We start from the raw sequence: 23,970 nt of genomic DNA, 5'->3' as shown, positions 1-23,970 counted from the left end.
AAGTCACCCATTTTCCTCAATTTCTTGTCCCCTATTACATTGGGTCTTTCACTTGATGCACCTCTTTTTTGGCTACCCTTACTTCTGGAGTATTCCACAGTGTCTCATTCTTCTCCTTTGCAGCCATAGGCTACAAACTAACCCTTTCAAACTACTAGGCTGAATAAAGGGGAAGAAAATGAATTAATAAAATATGGAAAAGTAAACAAACTGGTCAACCAAAATTTAAGGAAAACCACCACTGATCGAACATCAAAAACCAGCAGCTTTTCAGTGTGGTGCCGTCAAAGGTCCTGCTTCTGGCCACTCCTCCAGTTACCTATCCTTTTACTTGACCCTGCCAATTATCTCAAGTACTCACTCCCTCGAATCAACTCTCTGTTTCACCCTACAGTTGCCCTCTGCACTCCTTTTAAAACACTCTCACCTCAGCTCCTCAGCTGCTTCCCAGCACTTAGCGCTCTCCCGAGCCCCTCGCTCCTCCTCCTGCTGCGACGGTCCCACAATCACAAAGCTTGACACTTGAGTTCTGTGCTCAATTCTGGTTGCCTCACTACAGGAAGGATGTGGAAGCTATAGAAAGGAAGCAGAGGAGATTTACAAGGATGTTGCCTGGATTGGGGAGCATGCCTTATGAGAACAGGTTGAGTGAACTCGGCCTTTTCTCCTTGGACCGAAGGAGGATGAGAGGTGACCTGATAGAGGTGTACAAGATGATGAGAGGCATTGATCATGAGGATAGTCAGAGGCTTTTTCCCCAGGACTGAAATAGCTGCCACAAGAGGACACAGGTTTAAGGTGCTGGGGTGTAGGTACAGAGGAGGTGTCGGGGTAAGTTTTTTTTACCCAGAGAGTGGTGAGTGCATGGAATGGACTGCCGGCAACGGTGGTGGAGGCAGATACGATAGGGTCTTTTCAGAGATTTTTAGATAGGTACATGGAGCTTAGTAAAAGAGAGGACTATAGGTAAGTCTAGTAATTTCTAAGGTAGGGACATGTTCGGCACAACTTTGTGGGCCAAAGGGCCTGTATTGTGCTGTAGGTTTTCTGTTTCTATTTCTTTTGTGTCCTCAGTTTGAGATTGTTGGCTAATGTTTATTGATATCAACACTTTATTTACTGAAAGATAATAGAAAACAGGAAAATTAATATAAGAAGTTACACAGGCTTACAAAAAAAATCCATATTTCCTCCTGGTGTAGTAGGGGATTATTTGGCCCATTCAGTCTATGCTGACCCACAGAGAATCATGTGTGATTATCATTAGTAGAAGAGTATGGCATTATATAGTTTAAGTAATCTCCTCCAGAAATGAAATTTCATGTCCTTCCAAGTTATGTTGGGGTGATCTGCTATTATGTGTGCAGGCTATTGATTCTCCCAGTAGAGTGTATTTATGTAAATATATGTGTTCTCTAAGTAAATTACCACTTGTCCCTCCTTGGCATATTTAATCATAGACCTTTCAAAAGTCCATGGATATAGTTCTCAAGTGTAGTTCTGAATGGAATGTCCCAGAGAAGTTGGCACTAGTAACCCACAAAGAAACGAGACTTGTTTAGGTAAATCTGCGAGTCTGGAGGTAAAGTGCAGAAACTCAAAGCCCCTGGGTTGGTTTGTTTGTGGGTCAGAGATTCGATGCTATCTGGTTTGCAAGTCCGGGCCAGGAATTGACGGTTGGAGCTGAACGTTTGTGAGACTGAGAGTCCAGGGACAAGGTTCTGGGGAGGTGTCTGTGTGTGTGTGTGTGTGTGGGGTGGGGGGGTGTGGAAGAGGTTGTTTTGCTGAAATTGTCTTTTTCTTCTTGATTCTACTACTTGTGCTGTTCTGCTGAACGTTGTGGGCATACTATGTTGGTGCTAGAATGTGTGGCAGCACTTGCTGACTGACCCCAGCACATAAATAGGTGTTAGTTGTTAACATAAAACGATGCATTTCACTGTATGCTTCAATATACATGTGATAACTTCTCTTGCTCTCAACTTACACTAACTTTCATTTCCCTGGCCCTGACCACCTCATTTTCACCATGAATGTTCAGTCCCTATGCACTTTTATCCCACATCAAGAAGGCCCTAAATTTCTCCACTTCTCTTTCAATAAAAGAACTAACCAGTTCCCCTCTGCCACCAACACTCCTCCATTTAGCATAGCTGGTCCTCACCTTCAACAACTTTTCCTTTGGCTCCTCCCACTTTCTCCAGACTCAAGGAGTAGCTGTGGATATTTGTATGGGCTGCAGCTATACTTGCCTTTTCGTTGGCTTCAGAGAACAGTCTATGTTTGAAGCCTTCCCTAAAAATGCTCCCCATCTCTTCCTCCACTCCATTGACAACTATATTGGTGTCGCTTCAAGAACTCGTGCTGAGCTTGTAAATTTCATCAACTTTGCCTCTGTCTTCCACCATGCCCTTAAATTCACTTGGTCCACTTCTGACAGCTCCCTCCCCCTTTTCAATCTCTGTCTTCATCTCTGGAGACAAATTGTTGACCAATATTGTAATTATGGATCAATTTCTTTTAAAACAATGACTCCCCTTGGAACTAAATATGGACTGAGAACCTACCTATGTGCATTGACCTGCTCTCTCTCTCTCTTGCTGCAATGTGAATACACCAGTTAGAGCCATCTCCCGTGTTTATTTAATATGTAGTTGTACAGACCCAACAGACATCTTTTATAAACCTACCCATTCCCATGGTTATCTTGACTATACCTCTTCCCACCTTGTCGCCTGGAAAAATGCCATTCCCTTTTCTCAGTTCCTTCGTCTCTGCCACATCTGTTCCTAGGATGCAGATTTCCTTTCCAAGACATCAGAGATGTCATCTTCCTTCATAGAATGGGATTTCCCTTCCTCCACTATTGATGCTGCCCTCACCAGCATCTTCTCCATTTCCCAAACAACTGTGTTCATCCTATCTTCCTGCCACCTTAACAGTGATAGAGTTCCTCTTGTCCTTACCTACCACCCCATGAGCCTCCACATCCACCACATCATTCTCTGCAGCTTCTACTATTTTCAAAGGGATCCTACCACCAACGATAGCTTTACCTCTCCCACCCCCTCCGCTTTCAGCAGGGATCATTCCATCATCCATTTGTCCCTCCCAGCGCTTATTCCTGCAAGCAGCTGAGGTGCTACACCTGCCCATTATGCTTGATTCAGCTGTAGATTATATCCTTACTTTCATAAGTTATTGTGTGTTATGTGTACTACTGTGCTTTATGCTCTGGTTTTGAGAAACATCTTGTTTGACGGTATACATGTATATAGTTGAATGGCAATAAACTTGACTTATAACACCAGTTAACCATTAGGGATTTAAAAACATGCAATACAGTATTGAAATGCATTGTAATGTAGTTACTGATATTCACGAGATCTCCTGTGTGGGAGTCACAATTGATACCAGGTAAAATAAAGACTTGCCCACATCTCAATGGAATGAATCTTTCCTCTTTGTACTGGTGATACTTTCTTCTAACAACTCCTGTCTTCAGTGAATCATAATAGTTTCTCCTTTGCTTCCTTCAAAACATCATTCTTCTTCTCCCTTTAACCACTTTTTGGTAATCCAGTCTATTAACCATTTCTCTTATCTGATCTGTTCAGTATGCAAGTATCTCAAATAGCACTGAAAATTCTTATTATGACCTTTAATCTCAGCTAACTTTGCACATTGATTAACTTTAGTTCCAAAACACAATCAATACTGGTGTAATCTCTGTGCAGCTCTACCTTTGTGAGACCCTTCTAATGCAGCTCTGAGGGAACTTACAAACTTCTATATGACTGTTTTGAGTTGGTAGATTGGTTCAAAGACTCAGTTGCCAGTCTAGATGAGTATGTTGCTCCCATCACATACTTTATCAGAAATGTGTTGATAGCTGTATACCAACAAAAAAAATTTGGATGTTTGCAAAGTAGAAACCATGGATCAACCAGAAAATCCACTCTCTTCTGAAGTGCAGGTCTGCAGGGTTCAGATCAGGTAGCCTTGACATTTACAAGAAATAAAGATATGACTTCCATAAGAAGCTAAGAGACAGTACTAGTGCAAAGTTGAGACCAAATGCCCCCGTCAGATATGGCACATCTTACGTATCATAATAGGTTACAAAATGAAGTTGGGTAGCATTGCTGATAACATTACATCCCTTCCTAATGAGCTTAACACAGTCTATACATGTTTTGAACAGAAGGGAATGGGTGAGTCACTATCTACCCTGACGATCTCTAGTAGACCTGAATCTTTAGTCACCATCACTGACATAAGAGCCGTCATCCAGAGGGAGAACTTGTGGAAAACATCATGCCTGGATGATGACCCTAGCCATGTCCTTGGATCCTGTGCAGATCAGCTGGCAGGGGTATTTGCAGATATTTTAACCTTCCCCCTTCTTCAAGCTGTGATTCCCTCCTGCACTAAGAAGACCACCATCATCTCAATACCTAAGACAAACAATATAATGTGCCTTAATAGCTACTGCCCAGTGGCTTTGACATCTATGATCGTGAAATGCTTTGAGGGTCTGGTCATACCACACAACAACTCCAACTTTGACCCACTGTAATTTGCCTACTGCTGAAACAGGTCTATGGTGGATGCCATCTCCCTGGCCCTGCACTCAAACCTGGAATATCTGGTCAGTAAAGACACCCTAAGGCAGACCACACTGTATGACTGCTGCTCCACCTTCAGAACAATAAACCAAGAAAACTAATGACTAACTGCAGACCACAGGAATCAATGCCTTCCTCTGAAACTATCTTTGACACCCTGATTTCAAACACTCAAGGTTATTAGCAACATATCCATCACAATTATTGTAAACACTGTTGCTCCACAAAGTTGCATCCTCATTCTCCCGATTCTACTGCCTGTATACTCCTGACTGTGTGGCCAGGTTCTCCTCTAACTAACTACAATGACATGTTTGCACATTACACCACTATAGTGGGCCGTATCTCAAAAATATTATACTGTTTATTTTTAACTTGTCATAAATGCACCATTTGCTAAATGTCAACCTTCTGGAATATGATTTATTACTTGTTAATTTATTTGTGGTTATTTTATATGTTGTGTGTGAGTTGTGCTTGATCCAGAGGAACGTTGTTTTGTTTGGTGGTATACATGTGTATGGTGAATAACAAATAAACTCAACTTGAGTGATGAGTCTGAGTACAGAAAGATAGAAATCATGCCACAACCTTTCCCTCAATGTCACCAAAACTAAAGATCCGTCATTGACTTCAGGAATGGGGTTAGGGCACTCAACAAAAGGCACACTTTCAATTAATTTTACCAAGAGAATAGAATTGGAACCAGAATTGGGCTTATACAGGTATTTCAAAAACTTATTTATTTTGTGACAGCAGTACCATTCAGGCATAACAGATGACTATCTGTTATAATAAAAATAGACAAATAAATAGTGCTAAAGAAGAATAGTGAGGTAGTGTTCATGAACCATTCACAAAATCTCAATACAGTGGGACAGAAGCCGTTTCTTAAAATTTGAGTGTGGGACTTCAGGCTCCTGTACCTCCTCCCTGATGGTAGAAATGAGAAGAGGACTTAATGATAGATGGCAAAGCAACACTCACAAAGTGCTGGAGGAACTCAGCAGGTTAGGCAGCATCTATGGAAATGAACAAACAGTCGACGTTTTGGTCCAGAACGTTGACTGTTTATTAATTAGATAAATGCTGCCTGATAGGAGAGGACAGAAGGCCATGGAAGAAAGAAAAAGGGGAGGAGCACCCTAAGGAGGTGATGGGCAGATAAGGAGGTAAGATGAGAGAGGGAAATGGGAATGGAGAATGGTGAAGTGGGAAGCATCACTAGAAGATTGAGCAATCAATGTTCATGCCATCAAGTTGGAGGCTACCCGGACAGAATACAACCTGAGTGTGGCCTTACCAAAACAGTAGAGGAGGCCATGGATTGACATGTTGGAATGGAAATGGGAAGTGGAATTAAAATGGGTGGCCGCTGGGGGATCATGCTTTTGCTGTCAGGTGGAGCATAGATGCTCAGCATAGCAGTCTCCCAGTCTATGTCTGATCTCACCGATATGCAGGAGGCCACACCCAGAGAACCAGGTTCAGCAGATTACCCCAACAGACTCACAGGGGAATTATGTGTTAGACGTGGAGGTGAGTGGGGACAAGAGGAACCCTATCCCTGGGAGGGTGGCGAGGGTATGGGTGAGGGCAGGCATGCATGAAATGGAAGAGATGTGATTGAGGGCAGCATTGATGGTGGAGGAAGGGAAGCCCCTTTCTTTGAAGAAGAAGGACATCTCCTTTGTTCTTGAATGAAAAGCCTCTCCTGAGAGCAGATGTGGCGGAGATGAGGAATTGAGAGAAGGGGATGGCATTTTTTTACAAATAACAGGGTTGGAAAAGGTATAATCCAAGTAGGTAGCTATGAGAGTCAGTTGGTTTATAATAGACATGCTGTGATTTCTTGACTAAAGAAGTGGTGTTGAGGGACTAGGTGAGATTGTCTGTTATGTGTGCTTCCAGAAACTTGGTACTCCGAACTCTCTCTGTGGAGGAACTATTTCTGTGCAGTGAGGAGTAGTCAACCTGTACTTTCTTGAAGTCCACAATCATCAATTCCTCTGGGTCTGTACTTGCTGGAATTCAGAAGGAAGAGGGGGGATCTCATTGAAACCTTTTGAATGTTGAAAGGCCTCAACCAAGGATGATTCCTATGGTGGGAGAGTCCAGGACAAGAGGGCACAGCCTAAGGATAGAGGGGGCAGAGAAATTTATTTAGCCAAAGGGTGGTGAATTTGTGGAATTTGTTGCCATATGCAGCTGTGGAGGCCAGGTTGTTGGGTGTATTTAAGCCAGAGATTGATAGATTCTTGATTGGACACGGCATCAAAGGTTATGGGGAGAAGGCCGGGAAATAGGGTTGAGGAGGAGATAGAAAAAAAGGATTAGCCTTGATTGAATGGTGGAGCAGACTCATCAGGCCAGATGGCCTAATTCAGCTCCTATGTCTTTAGCATTGTTCACATTGAGACTCAAGTTGTGTTCACACCATTTTAACAGCCACTGCACCTCCTCTTTGTGTGTCACCTCATAGTCGGTGTTAATGAGGCCAACCATTGTGCTGTCATCGGCGAACTCGAGGTTTCAGTTGGAGCTGGATCTAGCAGTACAGTCCTGTGTCTACCACCTCCAAACTAGATGGTGATGCAAAAGTAAGAATGCCCTCCATGGTAGACCTATATATACTGTATTTGCTGGAATCTTTAGTAACATTCCAATTCTCCTCAAACTGCTAATGAAGTACAGCCAGCAGTATATGCTGAGCCCAGAATAGATGCTCTGAGATGTTGTTGCCCAGGCACTTGAAACTGCTCATCCTTTCTATGAGAGTGTATGTTCTCTTGACTTCTCCTTCATGAAGTATGCGATCAATTCCTTGGTCTTTCTAACATTGAGTGGAAGGTTGTTGTTGTGACACCTCTAGATCAACTGACCTTTTCATTCCTATATACCTCCTCGTCGCCATCTGAGATTCTGCCAACAACATAGATTGTGTTTGAGCTGTGCCTAACCACCCAGTCATGATTGCAGAGCAATGGGTGAAGCACACATTCTTGAAGTGCGCATGTGTTCTTTGTCAGTGAGGAGGAAATATTATCACCAAACCATACCATCTGAATTGAATTGAATTGGCTTTATTACTTACATCCTTCATATACATGAAGAGTAAAAATCTTTACGTCTCCGTCTAAATGTGTAATTTATAATAAATACTATGTACAACAGGATAGTCAATATAACATAGAAATACAATTGTATCAGCATGAATTAATCAGTCTAATGGCCTGGTGGAGAAAGCTGTCCTGGAGCCTGTTGGTCCGGGCTTTTATGCTGTGGTACTGTTTCCCGGATGGTGGCAGCTGGAACAGTTTGTGATTGGGGTCCCCAATGATCCTTAGGGCCCTTTTTACATAGCTGTCATTGTCAATGTCTTGAATAGTGGGAAGTTCACATCTACAGATGCATTGGGCTGTCCGCACCACTCTCTGCAGAGTCCTGCGATTGAGGGAGGTACAGTTCCCATATCAGGCAGTGCTGCAGCCAGTCAGGATGCTCTCAATTGTGCCCCTGTAGAAAGTTCTTATGATTTGGGGGCCCGTACCAAACTTCTTCAACCGTCTGAGGTGAAAGAGGTCCGTTGTGCTTTTTTCACTACACAGCCAGTATGTACAGACCACGTGAGATCCTCAGTGACATGTGTACCAAGGAATTTAAAGCTGATCTCTCTCTCAACCCCAGATCCATTGATGTTTTTAGGGGTTAGCCTGTCTCTATTCCTTCACAACCAGCTCCTTTGTTTTTGCAACTTGAGGGAGAGGTTGTTTCCTTGACGCCACTGTGTCAGGGTGATGATTTCTTCTCTATGGGCTGTCTCATTATTTGTGATAAGGCCAATCAGTGTAGTATTGTCAGCAAATTTAATTAGCAGATTGGAGCAGTGGGTGGCAACACAGTCATGGGTATACAAAGAGTAAAGGAGGGGGCTTAGGACATTGCCCCGAGGGGCACCTATGTTGAGGGCCAGAGGAGCAGAAGTGAGGGAGCCCACTCTTACCACCTGCCGGCAATCTGACAGGAAGTCCAGAATCCAGCTACACAAGGCAGGGTGAAGGCTGAGGTCTCTGATCTTCTTGTCAAGCCTGTAGGGAATTATGGAAACACGAGAAAATCTGCAGATGCTGGAAATTCTAGCAACACACACAAACTGCTGGTGGAACACAGCAGGACAGGCAGCATCTATAGGGAGAAGTACAGTCAACGTTTCGGGCCGAGACCCTTTGTCAAGACTAATTGAAAGAAGAGATAGTAAGAATTATGGAGCTGAATGCAGAACTGTAGTCCAAAAACAGCGTTCTCACTTAAGCATCCTTCTTCTCTGTCTGTAGTCTCCCAATGAGAAAGTAAAGCATCCAGTTGCAGAGGGAGGTACCAAGGCCCAAGCTTGAATCTCTTTGAAAGTACTGTGGGGATGATGGTGCTGACTGCTGAGCTGTCATTGATAAACAGCAGTCTGATGAATGTATTGCTGTTGTCTGCGAGGTCCAAAGCCCAATGGAGAGACAGTGAGATTGTGTCCACTGTAGATGTGTTGTGCTGCTAAGCAAAGTACAGAGAATGCAGGTCCTTGCTCAGGCAGGTATTAATTCCAGTCAAGTTAAACCTCTGAAAGCAGTTCTTTGTAGCTATCAGTGCTACTGGTTGGGATAACGCAGTGTGTAAAGTTTGGAAATTTATATTAACTCGCAAATATTGCATGGATTAGACTAAGAAAAACTGCAGCTCTGTGGAGGGAAAGGGTAACACTAACAGCAACATGCAGACTTGCATATTTAATTATGTATTCACAGTCACTGAAAATTGCTGTCATTTTTATACACAAGTGACAGAGTGCACTAACAGCTTTGCTTTCATTGTAACTGCAAAATTCTAAGCTAATTAAGCCATAAGTATTCCAAGCTAAAATCCATTACTGGGTCTTTGGTAATTATCCCAGAAAGATCTGTATATATTTACTGAAGAATAATACTTAGGATGGATAAACAGTCAAATATTCTAATTTGGGTGTAATTAACCTTCAGTAAGTGCTTCGAAAGAAAATGGACTCCAAGCTACAAACATAGACCATGCCCTGGTCTGTCAAAAACCCCACTACTGTATTCCACTGTCTATTTACAGTTGCAGGAGACAACATTTATCAAGTTTTATTAATCAGCGCTTTGGGCAGGGAAATTGCTTAGTGGGGCCATCCATTAAAAATTAAATTCTAAAAATAGAAAGTGTTGCAACATCATACAATTTGACAATCTGCTAATTTCTGCAGAATATCAAAAGAAGGAAGTCCTTGTTTTTTTGTAAAAATGATCTTAACAGGCAATATCAGGTGATTAAATTAAATAGAATAGAGTAGGCAGGGGAATAGTGTCGAAAGGGAAAATAAAGCAGCCACGATGGAATGGTAGAACACTCGAGGGGCTGAATGGCCTGATTCTGCTCCTATGTTATGTCTTCTGAGCTTATGGTCTAATAACGTTAGAACAAGCAGTAACAGAGAAAGGAGGAGAACAGCATTTACTTAAATCCACATGATCAGAGATAAACATGTGGAGCAAAGAGGAAAGAATTGTGGTTCCAGGAAGGAGAGTACATTCACAGAGCAGCAGGCCCTCCACTGGATGCGGTCGACCATGGATGTTGCATCCTAGCTGTCTACATGATATGCAAGCCAGGCCAGTACAATATGGAGAACAAGCTGTTGCCCATGGAGCAGGTTCCCCTTCCATTCAGCTGATGAATCCAAAGAAACGGCTGAGACCGATACAGTTTGACACCAGCAGCATTGCAGGAAGTTGTCAGTCAGCATTGAATTCAACATAGCTTTGCCTTAGGGACTCCAGCTCTGGATTTTTCCTCAGGATTTACTTCGGAAGCCTTTCTCATGAGTGGGTATAGCTACAAGGCAGCGAAAGTTTGACATTAGTTTTCCTTCTCTTAGATCAGTTACCAACTGTGCCCGATAAGCCCCATTTGCTTAAAGAGACTGTTTTAAGACACTAGTAACCTGTCTTTGTTCCTTCTCCTGTCAGTAGAAATGGTTCCACCACACCTGAAGGCCAGGAGCTGGACTTGGCTGTCAAAGGCTATTTGAGACACACACAAATGAGAGCATTTATGAGGAAGTGGGAGTTTATCCCAACTACCTCCCCGATTATAACAGCCTTAAGTACCTCACAGTAAAAGAGTAAGATTTAATTTCTATTAAGGTTATAGCTATAATCTTGGCACCCGCTAGTGTGTGCCTTCATGTGCCTTGCTTGAAACTATGAAGCTACTAAAAACAAAATCACAACCAATAGCCTGTGTGAAACCCACTTGTTTATCAACTTGCTTTAAAATTTGCATGATGAAAGCTGAGATGCTATCGATCTCCTGGAGAGCTTTGTTAGAAAAGTGTAGGCAGACAGGGACAGAGAGCTCCAAACAGAAGTTGGACATAGGACCAAAACGATGGAAGCTTGGGGTTGCAGACTGAGAACTGATTAGCACAATAAATGCAGGTATTCTTAATTCAACAGTTCTCATTGATGCCTCTATCACTCATATCATGTTCACATAGTTATCCACAGCTGTTAATATAGTCTGTAATGATCACTGATAAATTATCACACTTTTCACTGACATTGAATGTCCACCATTACAGAAGGAGTGCAGACCATGCCTTTATAAAATGTCTGTTTATTATTAAAATCCAAGGAGTGATACTTATATGAGGCAAATTTTAATATGTGCACAATGATTTATTACAAATTACAGGAATTACAAAACCTGAACAAAAACATTCACAATTTTGCAAGGGCTATTGGTTATTTGGAGCAGTAAATAGGATTGGTTTATCTTTCCTTGAAGGGCATGTCCAAACCACAGCTATCTGGCATTTCCGTATACTACTTAAATACCTGAAGCCTCGGGGTAAGAGATAAATAATGTAATTCTCACCCAATGCCACAAATCTAACTAATTTATTTTCAGAAAAACAATCCAATTCCAATTTAACTTCACATTACTTGCTTTTATGATACAGGCATTAAAGAACAATTTCCTCAGAAAATAGTGTAAGCTTAGTTATGAATATAATTGTGTATGTTTTTGTAATGTTTTAAACTTTTCCGAAAGACATTTAAAAATTCCAATTGACAGAAAAAAAGGAAAGCAGAATTGAACCAGTTACATATTATTGGTTAGTTTTATTGTCATACTAAATTTCTTTGTTCTCAGTAAAATATTTCTTTTGTAGGTGATCTACCATATCCTTTTCTTCAGCTTCAAGGCTTGAGTCTGCTTGCATTTCCCATCTGGAATGTATAATCACAGAACAGAGCAGGTTAATAGATAAGTTTATTTATACCTTAGATAAGTCAAAGAAAGAAATGTATATGCTGGTTAAAAAGGCTTCAAATATGAATAACTACTTCTTACTAAGTTTTTGTTTTAGAAAATTACCATTGTCTGTTACTAATATATTAATTGCTATCTACATCAAATCTTTTTGTAGTACTGATTAGTATGAAATAAACAATCACTACGCATTGAATGACCATGCCTACTTGATTTATTAATGGTTGTGTATGTGCACAATTTCCTATTCAACATGAAATAATTTAAGAGTTATGTGGAATAATGATGTAATTTTGCCCTGATAACAGATATTGAGGAAGAACTTTAAATCTTTCCCATGAGATAGATGAGAAAGAGTTGGGACGTAAAGAAGACCATTTTATTTGCTCAAGCTATGAAAATCTAATCCAATTTTAGCATGAATATGTCTATTTATGCTTATGATAAACTCTGGAGGGTTACTTACTTCAATGTGTTAATGGGGAATGTTCTTGATATTTTGGGACTCATAAATGAAACAACTGTGGATTGAAAGGATGGTGTAACTCTGCACTTCTAGCGCTGTCTGTGAGACAAGTAGAACATGTTACAACATGTACCCATTAGCGGCAACTTCCAAGATTTAGGTACGCTGACTCCCCAGAGTACGGCTAGCTGGTGTGGCCCCTTTAAGGATTCAGGACAGTCCTACTAATTGGCAGTCATGTTTTGGGTGCCAAGGATTGGGCACTTAAGGAGCACCTGAAGTGAGGTTTGGTGCTCAATTCTAAAGCTACTCAAGATTTCGTCTAGTATTTCTTTTATAGACAATAGACAATAGACAATAGGTGTAGAAGTAGACCATTCGGCCCCTCGAGTCTGCACCGCCATTCTGAGATCATGGCTGATCATTCACCATCAATACCCAGTCCCTGCCTTGTCCCCATATCCCTTGATTCCCCTATCCATCAGATATCTATCCAGCTCCTTCTTGAAAGCATCCAGAGAATTGGCCTCCACCGTCTTCCGAGGCAGTGCATTCCACACCTGCACAACTCTCTGGGAGAAGAAGCTCTTCCTCAACTCTGTTTTAAATAACTGACCTCTTATTCTCAATCCATGCCCTCTGGTACTGGACTCTCCCAACATCTGGAACATATTTCCTGCCTCAATCCTATCAAATCCTTTAATTATCTTAAACGTTTCAATCAGATCCCCTCTCAATCTCCTCAATTCCAGCGTGTACAAGCCCAATCTCTCCAATCTCTCTGCGTAAGACAGCCCTGCCATCCCAGGAATCAACCTAGTGAATCTACGCTGCACTTCCTCAATTGCCAGAATGTCCTTCCTTAAACCTGGAGACCAAAACTGTACACAATATTCCAGGTGTGGTCTCACCAGGGCCCTGTACAAATGCAAAAGAACATCCTTGCTCTTGTATTCAATTCCCCTTGTAACAAAGGCCAACATTCCATTTGCCCTCTTCACTGCCTGTTGCACTTGCTCATTCACCTTCATTGACTGATGAACTAGGACTCCTAGGTCCCTTTGCATTTCTCCCTTACCTAACTCGACACCGTTCAGACAATACTCTGCCCTCTTGTTCCTGCTTCCAAAGTGGATAACTTCACATTTATTCACATTGAATGACATCTGCCAAGTATCTGCCCACTCACTCAGCCTATCCAAGTCTCCCTGTATTCTCCTAACGTCCTCTTCGCATGTCACACTGCCACCCAGTTTAGTATCGTCAGCAAACTTGCTGATATAGTTTTCAATGCCCTCATCTAAATCATTGACATAAATCGTAAAGAGCTGTGGTCCCAATACAGAGCCCTGTGGTACCCCACTAGTCACCTCCAGCCAGTCCGAGAAACACCCATTCACTGCTACCCTTTGCTTTCTATCTGCCAACCAGTTTTCTATCCATGTTGAAACCCTGCCCCCAATGCCATGAGCTCTGATTTTACTCACCAATCTCCTATGTGGCACCTTATCGAATGCCTTCTGAAAATCTAGGTACACAACATCTACTGGCTTACCCTCGTCTAACATCCTTGTTACACCCTCAAAAAACTCCAACAGATTAGTCAAGCATGATTTGCCCTTGGTAAATCCATGCTGGCTCGGCCTAATCCTATTTCTGCCATCTAGATGTGCCGGTATTTCGTCCTTAATAATGGACTCAAGCATCTTCCCCACGACTGACGTTAGGCTAACAGGGCGATAGTTCTCCGTTTTCTCCTTCCCTCCCTTCTTGAAAAGTGGGACAACATTAGCCACTCTCCAATCTTCAGGAACTGATCCTGAATCTAAGGAACATTGGAAAATGATTACCAATGCATCCGCAATTTCCTGAGCCACCTCTTTTAGAACCCTTGGATGCAGACCATCTGGACCCAGGGATTTATTAGCCTTCAGTCCTACCAGTACTCATCACAGTTTCTTTCCTAATGTCAATCTGTCTCAATTCCTCTGATATCTTATGACCCTGGCCCATCCATACATCTGGGAGATTGCTTGTGTCCTCCCTGGTGAAGACAGATCTAAAGTACGCATTAAATTCTGTTGTCATTTCCCTGTTTCCCATAACAATTTCTCCCAATTCATTCTTCAAGGGGCCAACATTGTTCTTAACTATCTTCTTTCTCTTCACATAGCTAAAAAAGCTTTTGCTATCCCCTTTTATATTCCTGGCTAGACTGAGCTCATACCTGATTTTTTCTCTCCGTATTGCTTTTTTAGTTAAGATCTGCTGCTCCTTAAAACTTTCCCAATCATCTGTATTCCCACTCATCTTAGCCCTGTCATACTTCTTTTTCTTTAATGCTATACAATCTCTGACTTCCTTTGTCAACCACTGTGGCCCCTTCCCCCTCTTTGAATCCTTCCTTCTCATTGGAATGAACTGCTTTTGCATCTTTTGTATTATGCCCAAGAATATCTGCCACTGCTGATCCACTGTCTTTCCTGCCAGGGCATCCGCCCATTTAACTTTGGCCAGCTCTTCCCTCATGGCTCCGTAGTCTCCTTTATTTAATTGCAACACTGACACCTCTGATCTGCCCCTATCCCTCTCAAATTGTAGATAAAAACTTATCATGTTATGATCACTACTTCCTAATGGCTCCTTTACTTCAAGATCACTTATCAATTCCTGATCATTACACATCACCAAGTCCAAAATAGCCTCGTTCCTGGTTGGCTCAAGCACAAGCTGTTCCAAAAATACATCCCTTAGACACTCCACAAACTCCCTATCCTGGGGTCCAGCACCTACCTGATTCTCCCAGTCCACCTGCATGTTTGTGCTCTGATTCTCAATCTAATTCGAAATCATGCCTCGGTCCTAGCCCTGGATACTCCAGCATTTGGGCCCAAGCCATCCTCGTCAAGGACTCTCATTACAGAACAAGACTGTCCAAAAGACTCCTGTAAACATGCTGTGATTCTGTCATTTCAATGGCCAATTCTTTCTACCTTCTGCAGAATGTAGAAACCCCATTGTGACCACATCAGCTATTCATTAACACCTTTGTGATTGCAAGATCAAATGCCACAATCTCCAATTCAAAGGCCCACAACATTTGGAAAAATTATATTATTATAAAGATAGCCCTTTATCAAGAGCTAAATAGACAACTTTTTCTAATGTGCACAGAAATACATAGAAAGGGAATGCTGCCCAGAGGCTGACAATATCTTTGGATGAGTCTTCAAAGTGATGATATTCTACTGTGTGCAAGGCTCAGAATGGTGGTGGTTGGCATCCAACTGTCTTGAAGGACAATGGGTGATGATGATCATCATCATAAGCCTGGGCGGAAGGTATGGAGATCCTGAGATGCCCAAGATTCCCCTCTCGGCCTCACCAGTGTAGTCCAAAGGAAAGCTTATGAAGCAATACGTTTGGCATCAGCTTGGCTGTAGGAGCTGCTGGAAGGATGTTCAATGACATACAGCTGCCTGAGGGGCTCCTCTCCAGATCTGCTGTCTGGGTTTACTCCCGTAGCCTTCATTTCTCCCGAGGCTGCCCACAGCTAGTGATCTCGTTCACAAGCATCAGGCATGTCCACACACCGGTGGGCCTGTGTGCTACATGTGCAGGGACCAGACCTCCTCCCCATCCTTTGTAGTTCTGTCTGAGTCCAAAAGGAATTCCGTTTCCTCGTGTCACCAGTGAGGAGACATTACATGAGGCTCAGTGTTGGAGAGGCTGTATAGTGGCAGGGACAGACTTACACACTCAGCTCTCCTTTTTGCAAGACTGCTAGCCAGTGGTGGAAGCTGAAAGTGAGAGTGACAAGCATTACCCACTACAGTACCGCACTAGATGTATAACAACAAACACTTTGACACCTCAAAAAGGTACATGCTTGTATTAAAATATGCATTTCATGTAGAATTTTCAACACCATCCCATACAAAGTGCAAATCAAACAAACATACACTGTGATATTTCAATTGGCACTATGCATCATATGATGATCAAGCCTTTTAGAAAGAGAAGAACAAAATCGTGACAAAACCATGAGTGCACTGGCATACTCATTTTAGTTATTATCTAATAACATGGTCTACCGTTTTAATACTTAATAAATTTATTTTTAGGCTATATTATATAATTTGAACCAATTAGTAAAAGTAACAACTTCTTGCTGCAAACATTTTGTTACTAACTGTGTTGTTGAAGTTATTTAATACTACAAGATGGTGCATCAATATAATGTCTTGTCCAAATCATGACATATCTCATAATATTACACTGTCTGAAGATTATTGCTAATCGTAATGAATGCACAAACTTAAGAATCTACTTAAAAAACATAATATAACAAGTTTTGTAATTCTGGAAGGTGAAAAGTGGCCTGCAGTTAGGATGGAGAATTAGAGATGGTGTTGGGCACAAGGTCAACACAAGATGGCTTAGAAAAGGGCAACGGCAGAAGCCTGATCTAAATCAGCTGCTGTAGTGTTCAAAAGATTCAAAGATTTCAAAGCACATTTATTATAAAAGTATGTGTGCAGTATACAACCCTGAGATTCATCTTCGTACAGACAGCCAAGGAACAAAGAAACACCATGGAATTGTTCACAGAAAACATCAAACACTCAAGTCACAAAAAAAGAACAAATCACACAAACAGCAAACAACGAGCGAGAAACACAGAACAGAAATCATCAAATCACAAAGTCACTGACATTCTAGGAATGTTCAGCTTAGTTCATTAAGCCTTGGCCAAGACACCATCATCTGACGGTGGGGGGGGGGGGGGGGGAGAGAGAGAGAGAGAGAGAGAGAGAGAGAGAGAGAGAGAGAGAGAGAGAGAGAGAGAGAGAGGACATGCAGACAGATGGAGCTGAACACCCGCAGCCTTCTGCTTTCGTCCTTGTTGTTCATTGACTCTAAATGCTATGCTTATAGAATATACAGGTACAACATAGAGAAGCACTGGCCCACAATGTTGTTCCAACCTTGTGGAACCATTCCCGAGTGTGAGCCAGTGACAGACCGCTTTCAAGTGTGCTCACCATCTGTGGCGGGTTGATGTGGAGGATCAAAAACTCAAAACCCCAAAACCCAATAATTAAACCACTGCGCTGCTTAGTAATAATTGTAGCTTTCATCGGGGCAGGGCCTTTCTCACTTCATCCTTTAAAACTATTCCGATCATTGACCGACGTAGCCTAACGCTTTTCCAATGACCGATGGTGTTTCACCTCTTTCGAATCGCTTTATTATTTCCACTTTATTTTCAATCGAGGTTGTGATTATTTTCGTGAACAGAAACACTGCGCATTCAGAGCTCTGGCGCCGGGTCCTAATGTCCACTGCAATGAGACAGGTTAAATAATGTCTGGGGTTCCGCTGGGTTCTAAGATCCACCGCATTGAGACAGGTTGAATAAGGGACGAGCATCTGCGAATTTGGTATCCGTATGGGGTCCCGGAACCAATCCCCTGCAGATAAGAAGGGCTGACTGTACTGTGTTATAATATTGCCTGTAATTTGTCATTGCAGCTTTAGAGAAGCTGGTTTTCCCTTACCTTGGAGCAAATTAAACAATTTTTAGAAGGTTACAGAGTTTATATTCACACTTATATAAATCTCCAGGGCTACATGGGATATACCTCAGGTTACTACAGAAAGTGAGGGAAGAGATTGCTAAGGCATTGACAATAACCTTTCTGTCCTTCCTGGCCATAGGAATAGTACCAGAAGACTGGAGAATGGCAAATATTGCTCATGAAATGTAATAGGGATAATCCTGGGAATTATAGACCTGCGAGTCTTATGTCAGTGGTAGGCAAACTAATGGAAAGGATTCTTAGAGTCTTAGAGCACAACAGCTCAGAAACAGGCCCTTCAGCTCATCTAGTCTATGTTGGTTTGGTTTTCCGCCAAGTCCGATTTACCTGCATCTGGTCCACAGCACTTAATACCCCTCTCATCGGAGATTATATAATGCAGTGGTACAGAGATTACATTTACTCTTCTATAAGCCATGTTTCTAGACCACATACTAACGGGTGAGCAGTATTCTTCACTATTAACTGCACTCCATTGTCTCCACATGAGTTGAACAACCAAAAATGAGAAAACATAGGTATCAGACATTTATGGAAGGGCACAATATTGCAGATGCCGGAATAACTCAGGGAGAGATTAGGAGAGTGGTGCAAACTATCTTGACTTATATTTACATACATTTGGTCCTGTTAACTCAATGATTACTTCATATAAAACTGCCCTAACATTAATACTACATGAAAATCTTCATTTTACTTTCATTCAGATCAAGTCAGTAACCTGGAGCAATCTTTCCCACAGAGCATAGTCTGAAATTCCTATCACTTATCCATAATACTGTCATGGTCCAGATTGGGTTCCCTTTAAATTTCCTTTGTTTGTGTTATGATCAGGACCGTTGACTCCTTGTTTCCCTTTAATTCCCTATTTTCCCGTGTCCCTCGGGCTTGGTGATTAAAGGCAATTTACTTTCGAATGAACCGGTGGTTTATAAGTCTCCAGCTTTCAGCCATTCAGGGGAGAGCGTTATGGAGTGTTAATGAAGTCACTGAAGCTAGTGCGAGCCAAAGTCATCTTGCTGGAGCCAACTAAGTTTCTTGCCGGAGCAAGCAAAATCTCCTCCCTGGAGCAAGCGCCAGTAAGCCGCCTTCCCTTGCCAGAGCAGGTCCGTCAAAGTTAACCCACCAGGGTGAGTCAAGAGCTCCCCGCTGCTTGGAGCAAACTTGTGTCCAGAACTGTCTATTGTTGTGTGGTCTCCGTCTTTATGTCCTGTGTCGAAAAGGGGTCTCAGCCCTGTGCCCTAGAAGTGTCCTGACCCTGTATCAAAAAGAGTCCCGACTCCATCAGGTGCCTAAGGAGGTGCCCTGGCTCAGTGTTTCTTGTCCTCTCCTCCGCAGGGTAGGCCAGGTTGTTTGCCGCTACCCTGAGTTAGGAACTGTCTCTTCATGTCCAAGTCCAAGTCCAGGTTTCGTGGTTCAAGTCCAAGCGTCAAGGTTCAAGTATCAAGTCCAGGGTCCCGAGTTCCAAGTATCAAGTCCATGTCTGGGTCCCGAGTTCCATGTTCCAGGCTCTGAGGTCCGTATTCCGAGTCCAGGCTCCGAGTTCCTAGAACCTAGTCCAAGTCTGGGTCGCCGAGTTCCAAGTCCTAGCCCAGACCTTGAGTCCCAGTCTAAGTCCAGGGCCTGAGTCCTAGTCCATTACACTTATTCCCGCTTCTGCTTTGCTCTCTCCTTGATTTCTCTCTGTTCTATCCTTGCGTCAGGGTTTTCCTTGTAACTATTAATAAACTCTAAATAGTTAACCCTATGAAACGTGTTTGTGTCCTGCGTTTGGGTCCACCCTTGCTCCACATTTTGCAACAAATACAGCACAGGAACCCAACTCATCCATGCTGAGATGCCAATCTCAACTAGTCATTTACCTGCACACAGTCCATGTCCCTCTAAATCTCTCCCATCCATGTACTATATACCTTTCCAAATTTATTTGACATGCAGCTATTGTACTACGATCAAGCATTTTCATATATGCACTACCTCTGCATGAAGAAGTTGCCCTTCAGGTCCATTCCCAAATTTTCCCTGCTCTCTAGTTTTTGGTTCCCTTTTACTAAGGAAAAAAGCCTGCATCAAATTTATCAATGCTCCTCATAATTTTATACACCCTCAGTAAAGTCTCCTACACTCCAAAATGAAGACCTCACCTGACCAGCCTCTCCCTCGATCTCAGGCCCTTGAGCCCTGGCAAATCCTGCATTGATTTTTCTCTTTTAATGACATACTTTGTATATAACTATACGCCATACCCCAGGAGAAGCCTCACTATTGCCCTGCTTGATGCAGGCTAGCCAAAAGCCAACATGCCAAATTGTACAACACTCACAAGCTTTCACAAAGCTGTTTGATACTTACGTAACCAATCTATATTATGCCTTCTGTTAAATTTGCATCTCTCACAGGCAATATTGTTTTCATATCGAGAAACAATCTACAACACAGTTCTTATAGTCGTTCCCCTTTTCAGCCCAGTGTGTCCAAGTGGATTAGCTTCATGAAATAAAAAGTACTGAATTTATTCAACAGGTTAGGCAACATCAGTAGAAAGAGTAACAGTTAGTGTTTCTTCTCCAGTCAGACCCTTAGTCTGGGTGAATTACTCAAATTCCACTCTTCATCCAGGAAGACGTTTAAAAAAGAGCAGCAAATGGGGTGCCATAGCAGTGTAGTGGTTAGTGTGATTCTATTACAGTTGGAGTTCAGAGTTCAATCCTGGTGCCCTCTGCAAGCAACTTTGTACATTCCTTCCCGAGTGCATGTGGGTCTCCTCTGGGTGCTTTGGTTGCCTCCCACATTCCAAAGATGTACCAATAAGTAGGTTAATTGCTCATAAATTGCGTAATTATGCTAGGATTGAACTGGGGAATTGCTGGGTGGTGAGGATCGAAGGGCCAGAAGGGCCTGTTCTATGCCATATCACTAAATAAAATAAATATCACCTACACCTCAGCACATGGCTAAGAGTGACTGAACAGTACAATGAAATCCATTTTATTTTTTCAAGCAATGAGCTTCTTGATCTAATAGGTATTTTTTGCCAGTATAGATCCTTTTCAACGTATCAATGGATAGAGTACTGCATATGCTTCCATTTACAGGACCGCACAGCTTGTGCAAAATGAAATGGAGATTTCAACATAAAACTACTTGAGTTCATATGTTAAAAGGAATGGCCCAGTCATGCTTCCAGTTGGAATATGAAGATTTCAGTCAATATTGCTCAAATGTATACATTATGGATCAGTTGGCAGTGTTACCTCAATGCTGATTTGCAACTGTGTTGATTGAGGAACTAATTTTGCTTAGATAATATAACAGATAAGATAACATTTGCGTAGATAAGATACCAGCTTCAAAGCGATTGCGCAACCACCGACTGCGACTCGAGCCTTGAACTCCAGGCTGGGTCTCACATGTTGTGGTTGCGACTCCCGTTTCCCTTTCCCCCACCACCACTCGGCAATCCCCTCTCCCTCAGATCCCATTGTCAGCTCCTGGGCCCTCAGAGGCTCCATCTTCCTCTCGCCCAACCCTCCCCTCTCTACCAACACCACCAGCCTCTCTCCCCCCTCTGATCCCACCTCTCATCTGTGCTGGGTCTTTACCATTCCCTCCGATCTTCAAATCTCTGAGGCAGAGCGCTCTGTCCTCAGTAAGGGCCTCACCTTTGACCCCCTTTGCCCACACCTCAGCGAGTTCCGTATACGCCATGACGCTGAACTCTTCTTCCGCGGGCTCCTTCTCCGAGCTTACTTCTTTGACAAGGACTCTCCTACTCTTGACCGATGACCCCTTCTCCCGTCTTCAACCCTCCTCCTCTTCATAGACACCCCGCTCTGGTCTTCTACCTGCTCTGGATCTCTTTATTGCTAATTGCCGACGGGACATCAATGGTCTCGACTTCACCACACCCTGTTCCAATTCCAACCTCACTCCTTCCGAACGCTCTGCTCTCCGCTCCCTCCGCACCAATCCCAACCTCACTATAAAACCCGCTGATAAGGGGGGGAGCTGCTGTAGTCTGGCGTACTGACCTCTACCTGGCCGAGGCATAGTGACAACTCTCTGATACCTCCTCTTATTTACCCCTTGATCATGACCCCACTAAAGAGCACCAGGCCACTGTCTCCTATACCATCACCAACCTTATCAGCTTTGGGGATCTCCCATCCACTGCCACCAACCTCATAGTTCCCACACCCCGCACTTCCCGTTTCTACCTCCTACCCAAGATCCACAAACCTGCCTGTCCAGGTAGACCCATTGTCTGAGCTTGCTCCTGCCCCACCGAACTCATTTCTGCATACCTTGACACTGTTTTATCCCCCCTTGTTCAATCCCTTCCCACCTATGTTTGTGACACGCTTTGAATTTTTTCAATGATTTTAAGTTTCCTGGGGCTCAATGCCTTATTTTCACCATGGACGTCTAGTCCCTATATATTTCCATCCCCCACCAGGAAGGTCTCAAAGCTCTCCGCTTCTTTTTGGATTCCAGACCTAACCAATTCCCTTCTACCACCACTCTCCTCCATCTAGCGGAATTAGTTCTTAATCTCAATAATTTCTCCTTTGGCTCCTCCCACTTCCTCCAAACCAAAGGTGTAGCCATGGACACCCGTATGGGTCCCAATTATGCCTGCCTTTTTGTTGGCTTTGTGGAACAGTCCATGTTTGTGGTAAACCATGTATATCTGTCTGGAGATGCCTGGACACGTCCCCCTGCTGACTGCTCCTGTGGCTCCTCCCACAGAGCCCTGAATAAGGTGACTGTGTCACCACTCCTCCCACAGTCCAAGACAGACATACAATATAGACATGGATCCATTTTGCTGTTAATAAAAGCATTTCAGTATTTACTCTACTTCCAGTCTTTTAAAGTAATTGATAGTGCATCAATTTTATTAACAGTAATTTTAAGGCAGGGAGCACGTCCTGAGACCCGACAAATTAGACCTGGACCCTCAAACACCTGAGGCCGGAAACGCTTTCGAACTCTGGCTAGCCTGCTTCGAATCATACCTGGAGGAGATTGAAGTGACCGAGTCTGCCACAAAGCACAGATTTCTCCTCTCCAGGGTCAATCCATAGGCCTACTAGATGATTAGAGACCAGCCGAGTTACGATGGCGCGATGAGCCAATGCCACCCCTCATGAGCGACTCTTTTCTTTTCCCAGGAAGTTGACCAATGGGATCACCCTACCGGCTTGACTGATGTCCCCGGGGCCAGAGCTGCTCTGGAAACATGCGAGGAGCAATAAACACTCCCCGATGGTCAAGAGGGTTCACCTACTTCATGCGAATCCCCAGGATGCCTACATGGTCTTAACTGATGGGTGGGAGGACACGATCTCCATCCGCAACCTGGTGCCCGCAGGAGCACCAGATCCCTACCCTGAACACTCCATGGTGACTACGAACCCTGTACCCATCGATATATATACCCACGAAACACCGCGCACTCCAAGCCCTACACAGACACCTCATGACACTCCCATACCGGGTGCGATGCACACGCATGAGGGATCATCGCTGCCTAACGTGCTGGCAGCTCAAGTCAGGCCGGAGCCAACACAACCACCGTCACCGGTGCTATATAGATCACAGCGATGGACTTGACTGCCTGATAGACTTAACCTGTAAATATACTTGTTTTAAATATTGTCAGTCACTTCACCCCGCAGGAAACTCTTTTTTGAAAAGGAGGAGTGAATGTGGTAAAACCATGTATGTCTGTCTGGACATGCCTGGACACATCCCTCTGCTGACTGCTCTTGTGGTTCCTCCCACAGACCCCTGAATAAAGGCGATTGCGTCACTGCTCCTTGCACAGTCCAAGACACACATACAGTATGGAAATGGATCCATTTTGCTGTTAATAAAAGCCTTTCAGTATTTATTCTACTTTCAGTCTTTTGGAGTAATTGATAGTGCA

The 23,970-nt window shown here is 43.2% G+C and overlaps 1 protein-coding gene across 3 annotated transcripts in view; it reads right to left on the bottom strand.

Moving 5' to 3' along the window:
• Positions 1-7,658: 7,658 nt before the first annotated feature.
• The window catches only part of kiaa0825 (KIAA0825 ortholog), a 341,406-nt gene continuing 325,094 nt past the window's right edge, over positions 7,659-23,970 (bottom strand). For 2 of the 3 annotated variants that reach the window (XM_059969304.1, XM_059969305.1), the window contains exon 20: positions 7,660-11,926. In XM_059969304.1, coding sequence (XP_059825287.1) covers positions 11,830-11,926 — 97 coding nt within the window. In that variant the 3' untranslated portion in view covers positions 7,660-11,829. Of the gene's footprint in view, positions 11,927-23,970 lie in introns of all 3 variants that reach the window. The other variant, XM_059969307.1, reaches the window with a different exon arrangement.

This window comes from Hypanus sabinus, chromosome 5 (genome assembly GCF_030144855.1).
Source record: "Hypanus sabinus isolate sHypSab1 chromosome 5, sHypSab1.hap1, whole genome shotgun sequence".
Classification (NCBI taxonomy): Eukaryota; Metazoa; Chordata; class Chondrichthyes; order Myliobatiformes; family Dasyatidae; genus Hypanus; species Hypanus sabinus.
The sequence above is the reverse complement of the archived record's forward strand: the minus strand, read 5'-3'. Positions and strand labels throughout refer to the sequence as shown.